The sequence below is a fragment of the Henckelia pumila genome, chromosome 1 (assembly GCF_033568475.1).
Source record: "Henckelia pumila isolate YLH828 chromosome 1, ASM3356847v2, whole genome shotgun sequence".
Lineage (NCBI taxonomy): Eukaryota > Viridiplantae > Streptophyta > Magnoliopsida > Lamiales > Gesneriaceae > Henckelia > Henckelia pumila.
In genome coordinates, this window is record NC_133120.1 from 103,179,782 (window position 1) to 103,196,751 (window position 16,970).

At 34.9% G+C, this 16,970-nt stretch overlaps 3 protein-coding genes across 3 annotated transcripts; 2 read left to right on the forward strand and 1 right to left on the reverse strand.

The window, feature by feature from the left end:
- Positions 1-2,824: 2,824 nt before the first annotated feature.
- On the forward strand, positions 2,825-3,785 carry LOC140876186 (auxin-responsive protein SAUR36). Its single transcript, XM_073280074.1, has one exon. It carries the CDS (start codon positions 3,126-3,128, stop codon positions 3,618-3,620), a length of 495 nt encoding a protein of 164 aa, XP_073136175.1. The 5' UTR covers positions 2,825-3,125; the 3' UTR covers positions 3,621-3,785.
- Positions 3,786-6,844: 3,059 nt separating this feature from the next.
- LOC140892366 (legumain) lies at positions 6,845-10,718 on the reverse strand. The gene is made up of 9 exons (XM_073301226.1): positions 10,321-10,718; positions 9,525-9,689; positions 8,893-9,049; positions 8,704-8,789; positions 8,202-8,401; positions 7,820-7,868; positions 7,515-7,727; positions 7,165-7,368; positions 6,845-7,067 (listed from the first exon to the last, which is right to left on the reverse strand). Exons 1-9 carry the CDS (start codon positions 10,525-10,527, stop codon positions 6,885-6,887), a joined length of 1,464 nt encoding a protein of 487 aa, XP_073157327.1. The 5' UTR covers positions 10,528-10,718; the 3' UTR covers positions 6,845-6,884.
- Positions 10,719-11,571: 853 nt separating this feature from the next.
- On the forward strand, positions 11,572-16,960 carry LOC140889720 (hsp70-Hsp90 organizing protein 1-like). Its single transcript, XM_073297445.1, has 7 exons — positions 11,572-12,636; positions 15,037-15,325; positions 15,419-15,504; positions 15,613-15,836; positions 15,956-16,022; positions 16,103-16,162; positions 16,523-16,960. The coding sequence occupies exons 1-7, from the start codon at positions 11,743-11,745 to the stop codon at positions 16,634-16,636; spliced, it is 1,734 nt and encodes a 577-aa protein (XP_073153546.1). The 5' UTR covers positions 11,572-11,742; the 3' UTR covers positions 16,637-16,960.
- The last annotated feature ends 10 nt before the right edge of the window (positions 16,961-16,970 follow it).

Genomic DNA, 16,970 nt, shown 5'->3' on the forward strand with positions numbered 1-16,970 from the left:
TTTGAGATATTTCGATAAAATTATGTTTATTTACCAAACTCTGAAGAAACAATAAGAAACAATTAAAAATTAAAAAATATAAAATAAACATCATATAAGAAGTAATAAAATATTATAAATAATTTATTCCAATACTATTATATTACAAAAATAATATTGACTTTATATTAATAATTTTCTTCATTCCATCCAACTACTATCATTCAACAAAAGTAAATTAGCACATTTCTTCAACATAAATAAATACATAAAAATGTATATGCATATATATATATATATATATTTATATATATATATATATAATCGAGGTACTTGGTTTGGATATGTGTAGGATGTTACTACATCCGTCTCCATCCAGAAACCCGAAAATCTTCATTTCCAATTTATTTAATCAAGTCCGAAAAATCCCTCCATATCTTCCTCCATTTGGGTCGAATATCAGGTTCTCCATCGGATTCGGAGAAAATTGTCATCTCTAATTGGACCGATAACTTGTAGCTCATCTGACATCAAGATTCAAATTTTTAGACGAGATTCAAGTTCCAATTGTAACAATTTCCTCCCCAACAAAAAAAAAAGATATACATCATTGAGATAGTGCTTATAATAGCTAGCAGCATGAAATTTTTCGATTTTTTGGTTGGAGAATTCAACATGCTCAAACATTTATTTTTTTAAAAAAGGAATAAAGTGTTTTTCTTAAAAAAAATCTTGTGTTTGGTTAAAATATTTATTTTGAAAATCATTTAACAATTCTGTTTTTTTATTTTATAAAAAAGTCATACTTATTAAGTAAATTTAACTTCTTATCCAAACTCACCCTCAATAACAAATATGGCAAAAACTCCTATGAGACGATCTTAAGGATCATTTTTTTTTAAACGGGTCTCTTATATGAGTTATTTATTAAAAAGTATTACATTTTATGCCAAAAATATTACTTATTATTATAAATATGGATAGGATTGACCCATATCACCAATGAGACCGTCTTACAGGAGTATTACTCAACAAATATATCATCTCAAACTGATATGGAATCATTTGAACTTTTTAGTATATTACATTATTATTTTAAAACTAACGAAATATAATATATTGTTTTATAATACTACAAATATATACTAATATATAAAAAGTTAGTGTACACCCGCTTCATATGGCTTATGTTCGCGATAACTAGCTAGTTGGCAAATGTTCATAACTTAATTTTTTATTTGATCGAAAGCTTCTTCTTTTTTCTTTTTTCTTTTGTTTTTTTTATTTTTATTTTTCTTAAAGATCAAACACAAACGTACGAATATTGTACTGGTACTGCACGGGAATAGTCAAATAGTGCGACTTTTGCATCTTTCAAGGAGATCTGCACAATTATATAAATATATTAAGACGAAATAACAATTTTGCCACCCCGGATTTTATATATATATTTTTTGTTACGAGAAATGTCAACGGGGCGTTTTTAGGTTTTAAAATAATTTATATTCTTTGAAAAACGAAAATTGTTCATAAGTGTAGATTTTTGTCTTTTATTTATCATTTCATGGTTTTATAGTCTACTATTTATCTATTTATTTACTTATTTATTTATTTAAATTTGGTCTTTTTTGATAAAAATATTTATTTTACATCGAAAAATCATACGGGGTGGCTTGGCTCCTTTCATTTAGAGAACTCCGATATTTATTTAGTTGAAAATAAAAATATGTAAGTCTAGTTACATGACCCGTAACAAGACAAAAAATAAAATTTTCTAGTTAGATGACAAAAAATATTGTTTTTCCCAATAGTTATTTAAGCAGCATGAATTAAATGTGTTATTATAGAAATTAATAACGATAACAACACGATATTAATTACATGAGATTATGATAATTAAAGAGCTTCTTGCTAGGGTTTTAAAAATTGCGGCACTGGATTTATTAAAAATTAGGTGAGCTATTAATCAAATATCTTTCGGTTGACTAATCAGAAAATTAATACAATAAAACAATATTTTTAAAAATTATTTATTTTTAAAATTTCAGTAAATTTTTATATTATAATCCTGATATATATATAAATATATCCAATAAATTGCATAGGAGTTATTTATAAAACATTACCAATTAGTTTGACTATCGATCAATATTTATCTCAAGTCGCGGGAAAAAAAAAATGTATACACTAAACAGTAGAGTTTATTAAACTATTGGAAATGGATTCGCCGCAAAAATATTGTGCACTTATGTTTATAATAACATACGATAAAAACGTAAAATTATAACAAAATAGTTTAAATTAAGGGAATATAATTAAAGACGAATTATAAAAACAGTTCATAGCCAAGAATTTCAGAATATAAGCAATACCTTTAAGGTTTTTGCATTCGATTCGATTCAGATTTATTGGTCTTCCAATCTTCGAATTTAAGTTTGAACAGCCTGTGTTCAAACTTCGGATTTCTTATTTAAATGTTTGAGATTACCGAAGATTAATTATAAAAGACGATATCATTAGATTAAACATCAACTTTAAATATAGTATTTTGTTAATTAATACACTATTGGGCTGATTGTGTATCTTTTTTAATAAAAGAATTAATTATATTAGATCCGATTATTTTTTATAGTTTTCTTTTTTTTTTTTCCCCAAAAAAAATATTCTATCACTCTCATATTTATTTTCACTTCTTCCACTCCAAAAGCATATTTGTTAAATCACAACATTACTGAAAAGCTTATGTATGAGTCCACTAATAACTTCCTGTGTTTTATGTTTTCAACACATATATTTTTGAAAAACAAGTACGGATAAAAGAATGAGTGTTTAAAATTTAAAAACATAGAGATTTATGTGAACGAGATTCAAAAACACGTCATTTTTTTACATAAATTTTTTTTTAACGATTTCAGTGAAACAGTGCATGATTTTATTTTATTTTTGGTTTGGGTGGTGAGAGATCCACCTCCACTCATAAGCATCCTTGAATACACAACTCAGCATACCACATTAATAGTGGCACTGAAAACAAAGCACAACAGCTGAAATCTACAAATGTGCAAAAGCAGGCCTATTCTTATCAGCTTTCGTGGATTTTGAAGAAGCTCATCCAAATACAGACAGCATACTTTGAATTTTCAGACATGGGAAAAACCAGGGGATTCAGGCTCGGACGCAAACTGGTCAAGGTCTTCAACTGGTTCATCCACCGTCGAACGCGGCGGAGACCAACCGCGTACGAGCGCCTGGAACCGCCGAGGGGACCCGTTTCCAAGCTCTGCAGCAAGTGGGTCAACTTCTTGAAAATGGGCCTCTGCTCAGGCAAAAGAAATTCGGGTTATATTCGGGTCGGGCATCGGTCAATTGAGCGACCAAATCTACCGGCGGCGAGTGTACCGAAAGGGCACCTTGCGGTGTATGTGGGTGATAAAGAGGACGACGCGTCTCGAGTTCTGGTTCCTGTAATCTACTTCAATCACCCGTTGTTTGGTGAGCTGTTGAAGGAGGCTGAAAACCTTTACGGGTTCAATCACCCTGGTGGGATTCAGATTCCTTGCCCGAAATCCCAGTTGGAGAATATTCAGATGAAGATCGCCGCCGCAAGAGGCGGTGGAACCTGGCGGAGGAGGCGCATCTAGTAATCGGACTCTTTTCTATAATAATCTACTTCGTGGCAGTTAAGTTCTTTCCCCGTTCAACTTTTCTGATTTATGCTAGCTGGCCCTGTGGAGGTTGGTTTTGCTTAGATTTTAGAAAATTTACATGTACAAATTTGTTGGCGTTAAGCCTGGATTTCATTGCATGTCCCATTTAAACTTTATTAGTTCAGTTCTTAAACTAGATCAAGGTGAAATGAATTTGGTTTCAATCTCTAAAATGAAATTGGTTCAAGAATCAATTACTTGTAAAAGTCTCGAATGCAAAAACAAAAACAAAAACAAAACCATGAAACGTTGAGTTCAATGTTTCAATCCAATGTTTACAGCCAATGGCCATAAGATATTTGATAAATTGATTTTAAAATTTTAATTAAAAAATATATGCTAAAATTAAAATTCCATTTAAGGGATTCCCCATGAATGCATCCCATCCCTTGTTGGCTATTCGACCACATCACTCGAGAAGACGGGGGCTTTGTTTCTTTCAAATCATCGATCGTCCATATTGTACTAGAGATATATATTTCCCTAGTCCACAGAAACTATTTAAAAATAAATACCATAGCCATATTTTATGAGGCTACAAAATTTAAAAATTAACATCAAATTTTCAAAGACGACATCTATGATTTTTGTTGTTCAATAGCGTTTGAACAACTAGCTACCTTCTCACTAGGCCTTTAATTGTCCATTTGACATTTCTCGCGACTCTTCATTTTGTCGTACTCTTTCACATTGCAGATTTTTTTTTTTTTCCCTCGGGAGTGTCGATTTCATTGTCTTTGGCATTTTATCGACAATTTCACATATTCATTCGATATATACAGACCATGACATTTGCATAGAATATGACATTGATTATATATGAGCAAGTGATTTGGATGTCCAATAAAGAAAAAAAAAAGTTAGATAGAGGGAGGGAGAGACTGTTAGAATTTTTATTCTACATTATGTTGGGCTTGCATATTTAGATATCAATTATATTATATACTATCTGATTTAATTGATCAATAAGTGATTTATAATGTTGACCCAATATTTATTTTATATGTATGGAGTTTAATGTGTAGAAACCATATATTAGGATTGATGGGATTCTAATGAAAGGGTGTCACCAATGGACTCTTTTGAAAGAGTACATTGAACGGACACATTGAAAGATTGTAATCCCCAAACCAAATCTATAAATACGTTTTGATCGTTATTCTTTCTCCCCATTCAAGAGAGAGTTCGGGATATTCTATACTAGATTAACGTGAGATTGATTAGTAAAGAATTAAAAGAAGATTTGGTTGTGGAAGGCTTCATCCAAACGAATTCGTCAATATGGATTCGGGTATGTTTTACAGCAGTACTGATAATTTGATATGAATGTTAAAGATCCTGTTATGAAATACTAAATTATAACAGCGATCACATCGTATAAATATCGAAAATTATAATATATATGTGATATAATTCATATTAGCGATTCTTATGTATAATATGTTTTTACCTAAATAAGATACTTTTTAAAAAATTATATTGATATAAAATAAAAACTAACAAGAAAAGACGAAGTCGGAAATGAAATTAATATGTCCGAGTAGATGAAAGTTTAAAGATAATTTTTAAAATTGAAAATTATTGAGTGCAAAATTATGCACAAACGTGAGAAATTTTATTTAATGAAAAACATTAAGTTTTGTCTTCAAAATTAAAGGTGTCTAGGAGATGCTAGAAACCATAATTAGCAAAAGCATGGAAATTGGAACTTGGAGGGTGAATGACATTTTTGGGATTAGAAAAAATATTTCAATAAATTACAGCTTTATAATTTTATTAGACTCTTCATTAGGGCTGACAAATTTTACATAAATCTCGACCCGTCCCGATTCCCGACCCGTTCTCGTCCCGAATTTTTTCCGTCCCGAACTTTTTCCTACCCGAGTGGTCGGAATTTTTCCCGACTCGATCAATTTTGGGATCGGGATCGGGATCGGGATAGGCAACTCTTCCCGACGGGATTCCCGACCCGACCCGACTATAAAAATAATATTTTTTTAAATAATATTTTTTAATTAAAAAAATAATTTTTTTTAATTTTATGTTTTAATATTAATGTTTTATAATTATACACCATATAATTTTTTTATATTTATCTTTTTTAATATTAACATTGAGTTATAAATTTTTATTTTGTTTTTTTTATTATTATGAATAATTATATGTTTTTTTTATTAATCAAGTAGTTGTTTTAGTTTATTTGTAATGTACTAAAAAAATGTTTTAGTTTTTTAATGGTTATATATAAAGAAATTTTAATTTATTTGTAATGTATTAAAAAATTGTTTGATTTTTTTCATAATTTCTTTTAAAAAAAATATTTACATAGAATTTTTTTTTTTTAAAAAATATTATTCGAGATTACCCTCTCCCGACCCGACGGGATCCCAAATATTCGGGATCCCGAACATTTGGGTCCCGACACTTCTGGGTGCGGGATCGAAAAAAAAAAAATCCCAATTTCTATCGAGACGAAAATCGGATAAGAGGGTTACGGGACGGGTCTCGATCCGATTCCACCCCTACTCTTCACCATTGTATGTGTAGTTTAGGGTCTTTTCCATGCTAAGTGCTATCACATAGACAATGTCAATGTACGTTTTTTTTTTCATAGGGTCTTTTCTATGCTAAGTGCTAACACATAGACAATGTCAATGTCCATTTTTTTTGCATTTCATTCGGACATTGCCCCATTACCGGGCAATGAGATAGGATAGACAAAACCCTAGTTTAGATATAATAAACTAACAAAATTACTTTTGAGGCACAACAAATGAAATAGTTAGATCACTTTTTTTTTAAAAAAATAACTAACATCCCTAATAACATCTTATATCTTGGGACCTCAAGTTTAATCAATCAGATAAGTAAAAAGCTTTTCTATTTATTTATTTCTTCTCATTTAGTTCGTATTACGAAAATGGGTATATTCTACAAATTCCGTATTGTAACCTTAAACAAATTGTTTTTACTTTTTAACGAGGAGTTTGCGGGCTTCATCACTTCAGTACTGTAATACATATAGATTTTTATAGGTATTAAAAGTTAGCATGTCTTTTCAACTCTTTATCATCAAGATTCTCTTCTAATGAGTCCAAATTAGCTGAAATTTGTGCAAGGAGATTCAAACAACTCCAAAGTTTTATTATAATACAGGAGAAACCATCCAGTATTAACAAGTACAAACCGTGGCAATCACTAGGCGCTATAACCAGAGGTTATAGGACTCCATATCGTGGAATTGTGTCCGCCACAGGCAGCCATACAAGCTTCCTCCATTTTTTCACCCGAAACCCCGTTATTGCACACGTTTGCAAACGCTCGCATGTGTTTCATGCCATACTGAGTTAATGAACCACAATGCGCCTCAAACAACCGAACCTGAGATGGGACTCATGATTTCAACTGACTTGGGGAAAGAATTCAATAAACATCTACACACACGATACGATGAAAAATTGATGAAAAATTAGCTTACCATTGATTTCAAACACTCCCAGTCATCCACTAGCGGCAAACCAGGACCTCTCAGGGAATTCAGACGCGATGGGCCATTTTCTGGACCAAATAAAACCAGGCCAATGATATCTATGCTGCCATCCAACCGTTTTCTGTGCCGTATTGTGTCGGTTATCTGCTTCAGAAGTTCCGCCTTGTCCGTAGGGTCTTTTACGATTTTGTACTGTGAACATAACAGACTCACGTTCAGGATATAAGCTAAGCTAGTCTTTATGACCTATGCCAAACACTTTACAGAGGGCGGGGCGGGAAAAATGGAGTGCTTGAACCAGGAAATGATTATGCTCGAGGCCTTAAAAAATGGCTCACCCTTTCCCATAGAAATAGAAGATCTGCGTCCCTCTGGTTGACCACGTCCATGTGATATTTGTTGTGGGGTACCCTATTTGGGGGAAGGCCCATGGTTGCAGGATCAAAACCTTGAAACAGAGACAGCTTCTCGGGTTTGAAGTTCTTGTTTCCGTATTCCATGACGTGAGATCCAGCATTGTACGTATTATGGTTAGATGTTCTGTCCTTCACCTGCATAAAATATGATTCCAAAAATTTTCACATGTTTTCCTCCTTGCACGCGTGGAATTAGGTAGTTAGCAAGCGTTTGATTTGAACATCACCTGTTGGTATTGTTGCTCTATTGTCTCCCTTTTGAGGTTGTGAGTTTCACTATGGAAAAAAATGATTTAGAATGAGTAAAAGTCTCTTTCCTATAGTAATGCTAATAGGAAATCTCAGCTTTAAAAACTATTCCACCTATACTGATGCACAGAAATATTGCAAATTGCAAGATCAAGGTATTCTTAATTCCCCCTGTAGAGGATGCACTTTCGACATGCATGGCACCAGAAAGTCTTTGAAGATCGATGTTCATAAATCACCGGTGTAAAGGAAGGTTCAATACAATTAGAGAATTGGCTGTGTAGCTCCACCATTAATTCGGAAAGCAAATATACAAGGACAACATTAAACGAATTTCATTAGGACAAGAATGCTGAATACCTGTCTTCCATCCAAGCAACACTATACAAATCTCCCAAACATGTGATATACTCTGGAGGCGGAGAAGGATCCATCCCTGGACAATAAGTTCCCCAACTATTCTCGTCTGCATTTGATGCAGTTGTCACATAGATGTTCAGGTTATCTGGCATCATCCCTTCAAATAAGCTTCCACTCTCGCAAGCTTCCACATATAGAACCTACAAATTCATTAATTTTGAGTTCACAGGCCAGTTTATGAGAAGAAATTGCCGGGTAGAAAATTAGGCCTATACCTAAATATCATGACATGCCATTGAGTGAAAACAAAAGAGGAGCTTTCATCATTAGTATGATAGTTGGAAAAGTCAAATTTCAGAAAAAATAAACACGAGTGTCATTGTTCCTGTTTTCAGTAGGGGAGCATTCGTGTTGGTTAACCTCTTAAGGTTTCAGTAATTAAACAATTCATTTCTAAAAAAGCAATGCTCGAAAATAAGCCCAGAATTGAGAAACCACTTGCCATTTCTTTGTAGGTTCCAGATGCATGCTTCTTTTTCAAAACTTCAATAAAATCCTTTGCATAAAGGTATGGCATGTTCGGCATTCCTGAAATCACAAAACAAAACAAACCACAATTTTACAACCAACAAATAAACACAATATTAGTGTCCAATTGATTTTTTACTGATCAAGTATCCAAATTATTTACCTAGGACTCCAGGGCCACCATGATCAGAATAGTATATAAATATTCTATCATTAGGTTTACTATCAACGACTTTCCCGCTTCCACCTTTTACGGCTCTTTTGTCTCCAAGTATTACAGCATACAAGTTCTCGGCAGTAACTTGGTCACCAGTGTAATCCTAGAACAAGCGGCAGTCAAGAAGTATATTTAGCATAAATTAAGAGGTCAACTTGTTAATTTTTAATTTCAGCTCCACCATGTCAGAAAAATCTGAAAGATCATTTTCCAAACTTCACAAGATGGTTTCAATTTTTTCTAGAACTACATTATTTCACCTGTAACTAATTATTTTATCGATTCCTGCATATTATAAAGCAAAAACAGACCTTTCAATAACTTTGGCCTAACACAGAAACAAAGGAGTACATTGAGAACCAACCAGGAGCTTGAAATATAATGCAAGAGTGATATGCTTATTATTGCCAAAACCATTTGCCAAAACTGATCAATTAGACCACTATCGGTTCCAGACAAAACAACAGCTTATACACATTGCACGATTTCTTAGCTGCAGTAGTAAGATCACTCATCAACATATACAAAGTTAAGCAAAAAAGCAAGATCAAACATCCTTCCATGAATATTGGGAATACCTTCGGAACGCCTTCGTAGACATCCCCACCTGTCGGATGGTTAATTATAACTCCTCTCCTAGGATTTAAATCATTGTTTGCTATGTCGTCATACATGAAAACTATGATGTTCTCATCTTTTAGACCACCTCTTTTCAGTATCTGGTACGCATGACAAATATCAGCCTGCATCATCCAAAACATGAAGTTACAAATCAGAGTGTAATTTCTTTATAAAACAGAACTTGGTCCAACAAATATTAGGTTCCAAGATCAAGTGTTCCGACTCCATAAGCTGTAAATTACTGCGATAGGGAACTTTGCAAGCAATAATTACCCCCACCGAGGACGAGTCGTTGCGCAGTTGGACTAACCACTCTCTCTGTGGTACGATTATATCTATGAATATCAGCTAAACAACGTAGCCAAGTGCCAAAAGGTTTAGAATCAATTTCCAAATCCAGCCGTTTCTACTTAATACGTCATGGGTGGCCACTAAATACACATCCATCGTACTAGCTCATGTCTTGGATCTTAGATCCAGATATAATTCTCCTTCTTCTACTTTCTAGTTTATATACGATGAAATAGAACTTCAATTGTGACACTCTCTCCCAATCTCATCAAGCCTGTGGAAAAAGTGATTTCAACACAAACACATTTTCAGCAAAAAATAAATCCTGACGATTTTATACCCAATTTTGACTACTCTGACCAAAACACAAGAGAGGGAAATTCAGACGACCTGTTTAATCTAACACCACCTGGCATGTAATTACGATCACGAAATTGATAAACCTTAGAATCAAAACGTCACCTGATGCCGATAATTCCCATACCCATTGGAACCCGCCACCAGCACCGCCCATCTCGTAACTTCCTCCAGCGTGGCGCCTCCCTCCACCGGCGAACGAATGATTGGGTCCCAATATGGGTCTTGACGACTTCTTCCTCTCACTTGGAAAGGCAGCGCCACGACCAGAATCATCAACACCAGAATCGAAGAAAAACGAGAAAAGGCCATTTCGAAATGCAGCACGCATGTTCCCGGCGTTCAAAGTGCGTGCCTTTTGTAGGTAGGGAAAGGTGTGTGCAGGCATGCAAAGCTGAAGAGTGACACCTGGGAGGGAAGAATGGGAGGTGGGCCCGCGGCTGGAGATTGAGTAACATCTGTATATGGGATGATACTAATCAATAATTGAAATTGAAGTTGAAGTGGACTCCCAGATTCATTCTCAAACGTTAATATATGCAAAGGGTAGGTATAAATGATGGAGTATATAATAATATATTAATCATAATGTATAAACTTCTTATTTTTTATGTGGACTGGGCTACAAAATGCAGAATCATTTGGACTGAGCATTCACCAATCGAGCCCAAAAATAGCAGATCACGTGGATTGGGCCAAACGGCGATTTAATCGATGAATATGATATTGTGTTGCGTAGCTGTTAAACGGTTTGGACAAAATTGGATTAGAACTCGGGTAGCTCAACTCATTATTCCCTCCAATTTGAGTGTTGACTCGAGTTACTATTTTTTTAAAGGATATAGTATATATAAAAAATATTTGTAAGCTGAAGCACTGTTGTATCTACAAATATTTTTGAGTTTTTCGAACATAAAATCAAGTATTTCGATAGTTTTTCTAGTCGAAGCAAAGAATAAGTTGAATATGAATCTCAAGCCTAAATTTTTTTGGTGACGCTACATGTACACAGATGTTTACACGCTGGGTTACACGTTATACTTGAAATTATAAAAATATTTTTAATGTATTTTGGAAAGATATTTTTCAAATAAAATAAAAAAATAACTTAATGTGTACATGTAGCATTTTCGAAAATTTTTAGACAGCGGGGAATGGGGATACTGGAGAGGCGCTTTTACTTTTCCAGATCAAAATATTTGTTTTCCAATCTTATCTTATCTTATAATTAATAATAATATAATAATAATAATAAATAACAAAATGATGCTGTAAAAAAAAAAGAAAAAAGTACTACTAGTATTATACAACAGTCCCGATCTTTCTAGAAACCCTCGACCCCCAGTGGAAACCTCTGGGAACTTCACCTGCCTTTTTTTTTATCCGCCATTTTATCGTAAACCCTAATAATATCCAGTGAACACTTTCCTTTCTAATCCATCTTTGTCTAGCATAATAAACCACGATAATCTTCGGCCCGATCAATATTATTCTCTCACTTAATTCTCGTAGTTGTTGAAACCATTCATGGCTGACGAAGCCAAGGCCAAAGGGAACGCGGCGTTCTCTGCCGGAAATTTCGCGGACGCCGTCACCCATTTCACTGAGGCCATCAACTTGGCACCCACCAACCACGTTCTATACTCAAATCGATCGGCCGCCCACGCTTCCCTCAACAATTTCTCCGAGGCCCTTTCCGATGCCCAGAAGACCGTCGAGCTTAAGCCCGACTGGAGCAAAGGCTATTCTCGTCTAGGTGCGGCGCACATGGGGCTTCAGAACTTTGGAGATGCTGCTTCCGCTTATAGAAAGGGTCTCGAGATCGATCCCAGCAACGAAGCACTGAAATCAGGATTGTCCGATGCTGAAAGGGCTTTTCTCAGAACCTCAAGGCCTAGGTCTGCCCCTGAAGCCAGCCCGTTCGGCGATTCTTTCGGTCCGGAGATGTGGGTGAGGCTGGCGAACGACCCCAATACACGGGGGTTTCTTCAACAACCAGATTTCGTGAAGATGATGCAGGATCTTCAGAAGAACCCGAATAATCTCAATTTGTATTTGAAAGACCAGAGGGTTATGCAAGCTTTGGGGGCTTTGTTGAATTTGAAGTTCCAAACAAGGTCATCAGATGAGGATGCCGAGATGCCGTCGGCTGCAGACTCCTCATCATCAACTGCTGGTGAGTCGAAGAGGCCCGAACCTGAGCCTGTGCCTGAACCCGAAACTGACCCAGTGGATGCTCAGGAAAAGGAGAAAAAGGAGATTAAGGCCCAGGCCCAGAAAGAGAAGGAGAACGGAAATGCTGCATACAAGAAGAAGGATTTTGAGACTGCAATTCAGCATTATTCTAAGGCCATTGATCTGGACGATGAGGATATTTCATTCTTAACTAATCGTGCAGCTGTTTATTTGGAGATGGGCAAGGTAAATTAAATTATTTCCTAATTTGTTTCATTGGTTGATGCAATTTCGCTTATGATATCGAATGTTTCGGTGGTAGTAAAATCCTTTAATAGAAGTAGGAAATTTTCGTTACCTTGAGCATTAGACCTGGAGCAAAATTGTTGAATAATTGCTATCATAGGTTAAGCTAAAAGTAAGAAGTGTAGTTTCGGTAATTTATTGTGTTAGCTATGTCCAGTCATTCATCTGAAAAGTGTCAGCACAATCTGAGTATTGCGAATCAGGATGCTTGAACTTTTAGAAATCATGTTAAATAGACAACTTCTCCATCAGCAAATTTGTTTAATAAATTGCTATCATAGGTTAAGCTAAAGGTAAGAAGTGTAGTTTCGATAAATTATGGGTTAGCTATATCAAGTCATTCATTTGGAAAGTGACGGCACAATCCAATTATTGGAAATCACGATGTTTGATCTTTTAGAAAATCATGTTTCATAGAAAACTGCGACATCTAGCATTTCTTGGATACTAAACGATGAACTGGGTATCAACTTTTGAAAGCGGTGAAATTTACCTTTTTAACTATTGAAATTAGGGTAAAAATGTGATTTACTCTTGAAACTGTAGTGGTGGTAGCTGTGTGTTCAGGTTGAAAAATGTCAATATGCATTCATTTCGGTGTTTCCAGATATTTAATTGATTTTACCATCTTGATCTGCTAAGCATATCTATGGTGATTTGAGATTGTAAAATTTGAATGTATGTAATTTTTTAGCAGCAAACTAATTAATCTGTACGACTATTTGACGAGCTTAAGGTATTATCAAATGCCTTAAGTTACCTATTCGGGGCAGCATGTTCTATTCTTGTATGAATTTTCCGAAATATATGTGTTCACTTGCTCCTGATGCCCATGCTTGTGCTGGATGAATCTGTTTGCTTTCTTCATTTTGCAATGTTAGTAGTTTAGAAAAGATCAAGTGTTCGGCAGTGTCTTCTTTGAGATTAGAACTTAGAAGTTCATAAGTTGGCTACTTCCAGTGAACTGAACACTTGGATATAAAAATATGAAAGCAGTTTGGCATAGTTTCTGCAAAATGTGAGTAATTGAATATATTATTCGAGACTCCTGTTCATTCTTTTTGGGATCGGTGTGAACCCTCGTATCCGTTATGATTGTTGTGTTTGTATTAACTTGTGCATTTAAGTTGACAGGCTTCTTAGGCTTCTTCATGTTAAACCCATTGTTTTATTAACTAAAAAGTTGATACTTTTAATGTTTAGCATGCTTCTGATTTTAAAAAACAGCTTCACAATGATACATGTGGTGGTAAAATTATTCAGTTACAAAGGACGTCTTCACTGAGTTGACTGCAATACACTCCTTGGCCCTTGTTATGCATAAAAAATCTGAGAACCCTTGATGAGTAAATAGCTTTCACATTTTAAATGAAACACGATTGCTTTGCACCAACTTGAAATATTTTTAAATGATAGTTGTTTTTACCGTTTACGTCTTGTATGGAGTAAGGTTCTGAACAATTTGAAGACGAATGGTCAAAATTCAAAACCAAGTTTCAAGGTTTACAAGTTTAAACAGGTTTAGTACGAGTTTAAATGTAAATTTTTTTAATTTATTAAAATTTTAATTATCCCATACCAATAATTACTAATTACGCTACATAACACAAATATGTAATGAATGTAAGAGTAATACCCACATTTTCAAATAATAAGAAACACAAAAATCTCAAAATTGTATTTTTTAATGGTGTCCACAACTAGATCTCATAAAAAATTCTAAATATCGGAAGATTCTATGTTAGATTCTACTTTGATCTCATCTTCTTCATTCATCTGATCTTTTGTAAACGCAAATTTGTTCTCTCCTGGCTAAACATTTTCATTTGCATATATTTTTTGAAGTTTTTAATTACTTGATGGAAATTGAAAGTGTCTAATTTTTACCAAGTTAATTTAAAATTTGAATAAAAAATCGTGCATAATCGCAATTAAGCCCGTTTAATGATGCTTAATGCTGTCAACCTACAGTCGACAGTTTTTACTGTTTTTTGCCAAATCGTTGCGTTTTCATCATGTTCGTGTTTAATCTGTGCTTAATCCCACTTTTTAAGACACTGGTATGGTGTATCGGTCTTTTAATTCTAATAATTCACTAGGGCCAAAATAAAATTGACTTTGTTGTCTACCATAAGTGATGTTGCATGTGAGTCATGTTTGCTCATTTACAGCAATCCACGTTTTCTTCGCGGTGGTGTCTTTTATCAGTTTACCCCAAGGCAGCCATATTTTGCATCTATTTCTCCTTACTGTCCTATACTGCAAGTAAATCAACATATATTTTTTCTGTTGTGGTGCTGAATTTGAAGCTTGATGTCTTCGTTTTGTTATTGATTTCAGTATGAAGATTGCATTAAAGATTGCGACAAAGCTGTTGAAAGGGGCAGAGAACTAAGATCAGATTTCAAGATGATAGCTAGGGCGTTGACTAGAAAAGGAACCGCCTTAGTGAAGACGTGCAAAACTTCTAAAGATTTTGACATTGCCATTGAGGCTTTCCAGAAAGCCCTTACTGAACATCGAAATCCCGACACTCTGAAGAAGCTTAACGATGCTGAGAAAGCAAAAAAAGATCTAGAGCAACAAGAATACTTTGATCCACAAATAGCTGATGAGGAGCGTGAGAAAGGTAGGGCGGCGTTTTCTGCTCATCTAGTAGAATTTAATCACATTAGACAGTAGCTGTTAGACAATTTTTAATAGTTCAATACTTCAATTGCAGGTAATCAGTTTTTCAAAGAGCAGAAATACCCTGAAGCTGTCGCGTGCTATAGTGAAGCGCTAAAAAGGAACCCAAAAGATCCCAAGGTACTTCACACTCAGGGTTGTGAGCCTGTTTCTGCAAATACAGCTTCCTAGAAGTTTTTATGAACTCTTTTGTTAAAAAACAATAATAATAATTTGTCGAACTTGCAGTCATATAGCAATAGGGCTGCTTGTTATACAAAACTTGGGGCAATGCCTGAGGGACTCAAGGATGCCGAAAAATGCATTGAACTCGATCCAACTTTTTCGAAAGGTTACACCAGAAAAGGGGCCATCCAGTTTTTCATGAAAGAGTACCAGAAGGCATTGGAAACATACCAGGAGGGTCTGAAGCACGATCCTCAAAATCAGGAATTCCTTGATGGTATCAAGAGGTAGTTTGATTATTGCTGCCTTTTTTTTTTTTTTTTTAATTTCAATGCATGCTGCAGCTATTAGTTGTTTTAACACTCCTATAGCATAATTAATTGGAGCCCATCCTGTTTTCTTGCAGATGCGTGGAGCAGATAAACAAGGGTAGCCGTGGAGATTTGACCCCAGAGGAATTGAAGGAGAGACAGGTAAACGTACTTTCCTTTCAGCATCCTTGTAATTTAGCTATGACTACTGTTATGATTATATTTATGCGCTCTATTTGCAGGCTAAGGGGATGCAGGACCCAGAAATTCAAAACATTTTAACAGATCCAGTAATGAGACAGGTATGGGTTAAAAGATTCTTTTGTTTGCTGCACCCCTCACCATTAGAGTATGCATTTATCTTATGGACATGTCCGGTACATCTCATGATCAAATGGTGGTGAATGCACTTGAGTGTATCACTTGATAGGTCAAAAAGTTATATATTCGGTGTGAATCTCTCTAGCTTTTTTGACCCCATTTCTAGTTTAGATAGTCATAATAATGAGGTTGAGTCTCTCAGCCATATCTTAGGTTTGGTTAACTTATTGACAATTTAACCTCTCTCAAGGTTAGCCTTAACCTTTGTTATTATTCAAACATAGTTGGTCTTGGCTTGAATATTGATCATCGGCATTATGCTTCCCTTTCTGGAATAACAGGTCCTAGTCGACTTCCAAGAGAATCCGAAGTCAGCACAGGAACACATGAAGAACCCTCTGGTGATGGACAAGATACAGAAGCTGATCAATGCAGGAATCGTCCAAGTTAAATAAGCAAAGCACGACTGGACACCGAGGAACGACCGAAAGAGCAGTAATTAGATATCCATCTAATGGAATTAATGTGACCTGCCTCATTTTTTTTAGTTCCGTGATATTTTGATCCGTGTGCCTGCCTGCCTTCTCATATGTTTATGTTTACTTACATTTGGAGTCTGTATGACGGAGTTGCTACTCACGGATTCAGTTTTAATTGAGACACATTTACCGTCCGAATTATTGTCGTTGATCCTTTGATGAAGTCGGTCGCTTTCAGATTTTTAAGTTGATGTTGGTGTGATGCTATTTTTATGCATGTGAAAGTACTTAATTTGGCTTGATTACGCTC

Bases quoted from the DNA above. Each gene is read 5' to 3' on its own strand.
- LOC140876186 (XM_073280074.1), top strand. From the start codon at position 3,126: ATGGGAAAAACCAGGGGATTCAGGCTCGGACGCAAACTGGTCAAGGTC.
- LOC140892366 (XM_073301226.1), bottom strand. From the start codon at position 10,527: ATGGCCTTTTCTCGTTTTTCTTCGATTCTGGTGTTGATGATTCTGGTC. The intron at 9,690-10,320 runs GTGACGTTTTGA...TGGATGATGCAG, and splicing joins ATGGGAATTATCGGCATCAG to GCTGATATTTGTCATGCGTA. The intron at 8,402-8,703 runs GCAAGTGGTTTC...ATGAATTTGTAG, and splicing joins CTGGAACCTACAAAGAAATG to GTTCTATATGTGGAAGCTTG.
- LOC140889720 (XM_073297445.1), top strand. From the start codon at position 11,743: ATGGCTGACGAAGCCAAGGCCAAAGGGAACGCGGCGTTCTCTGCCGGA. The intron at 15,326-15,418 runs GTAGGGCGGCGT...CTTCAATTGCAG, and splicing joins TGATGAGGAGCGTGAGAAAG to GTAATCAGTTTTTCAAAGAG. The intron at 15,505-15,612 runs GTACTTCACACT...TCGAACTTGCAG, and splicing joins GGAACCCAAAAGATCCCAAG to TCATATAGCAATAGGGCTGC.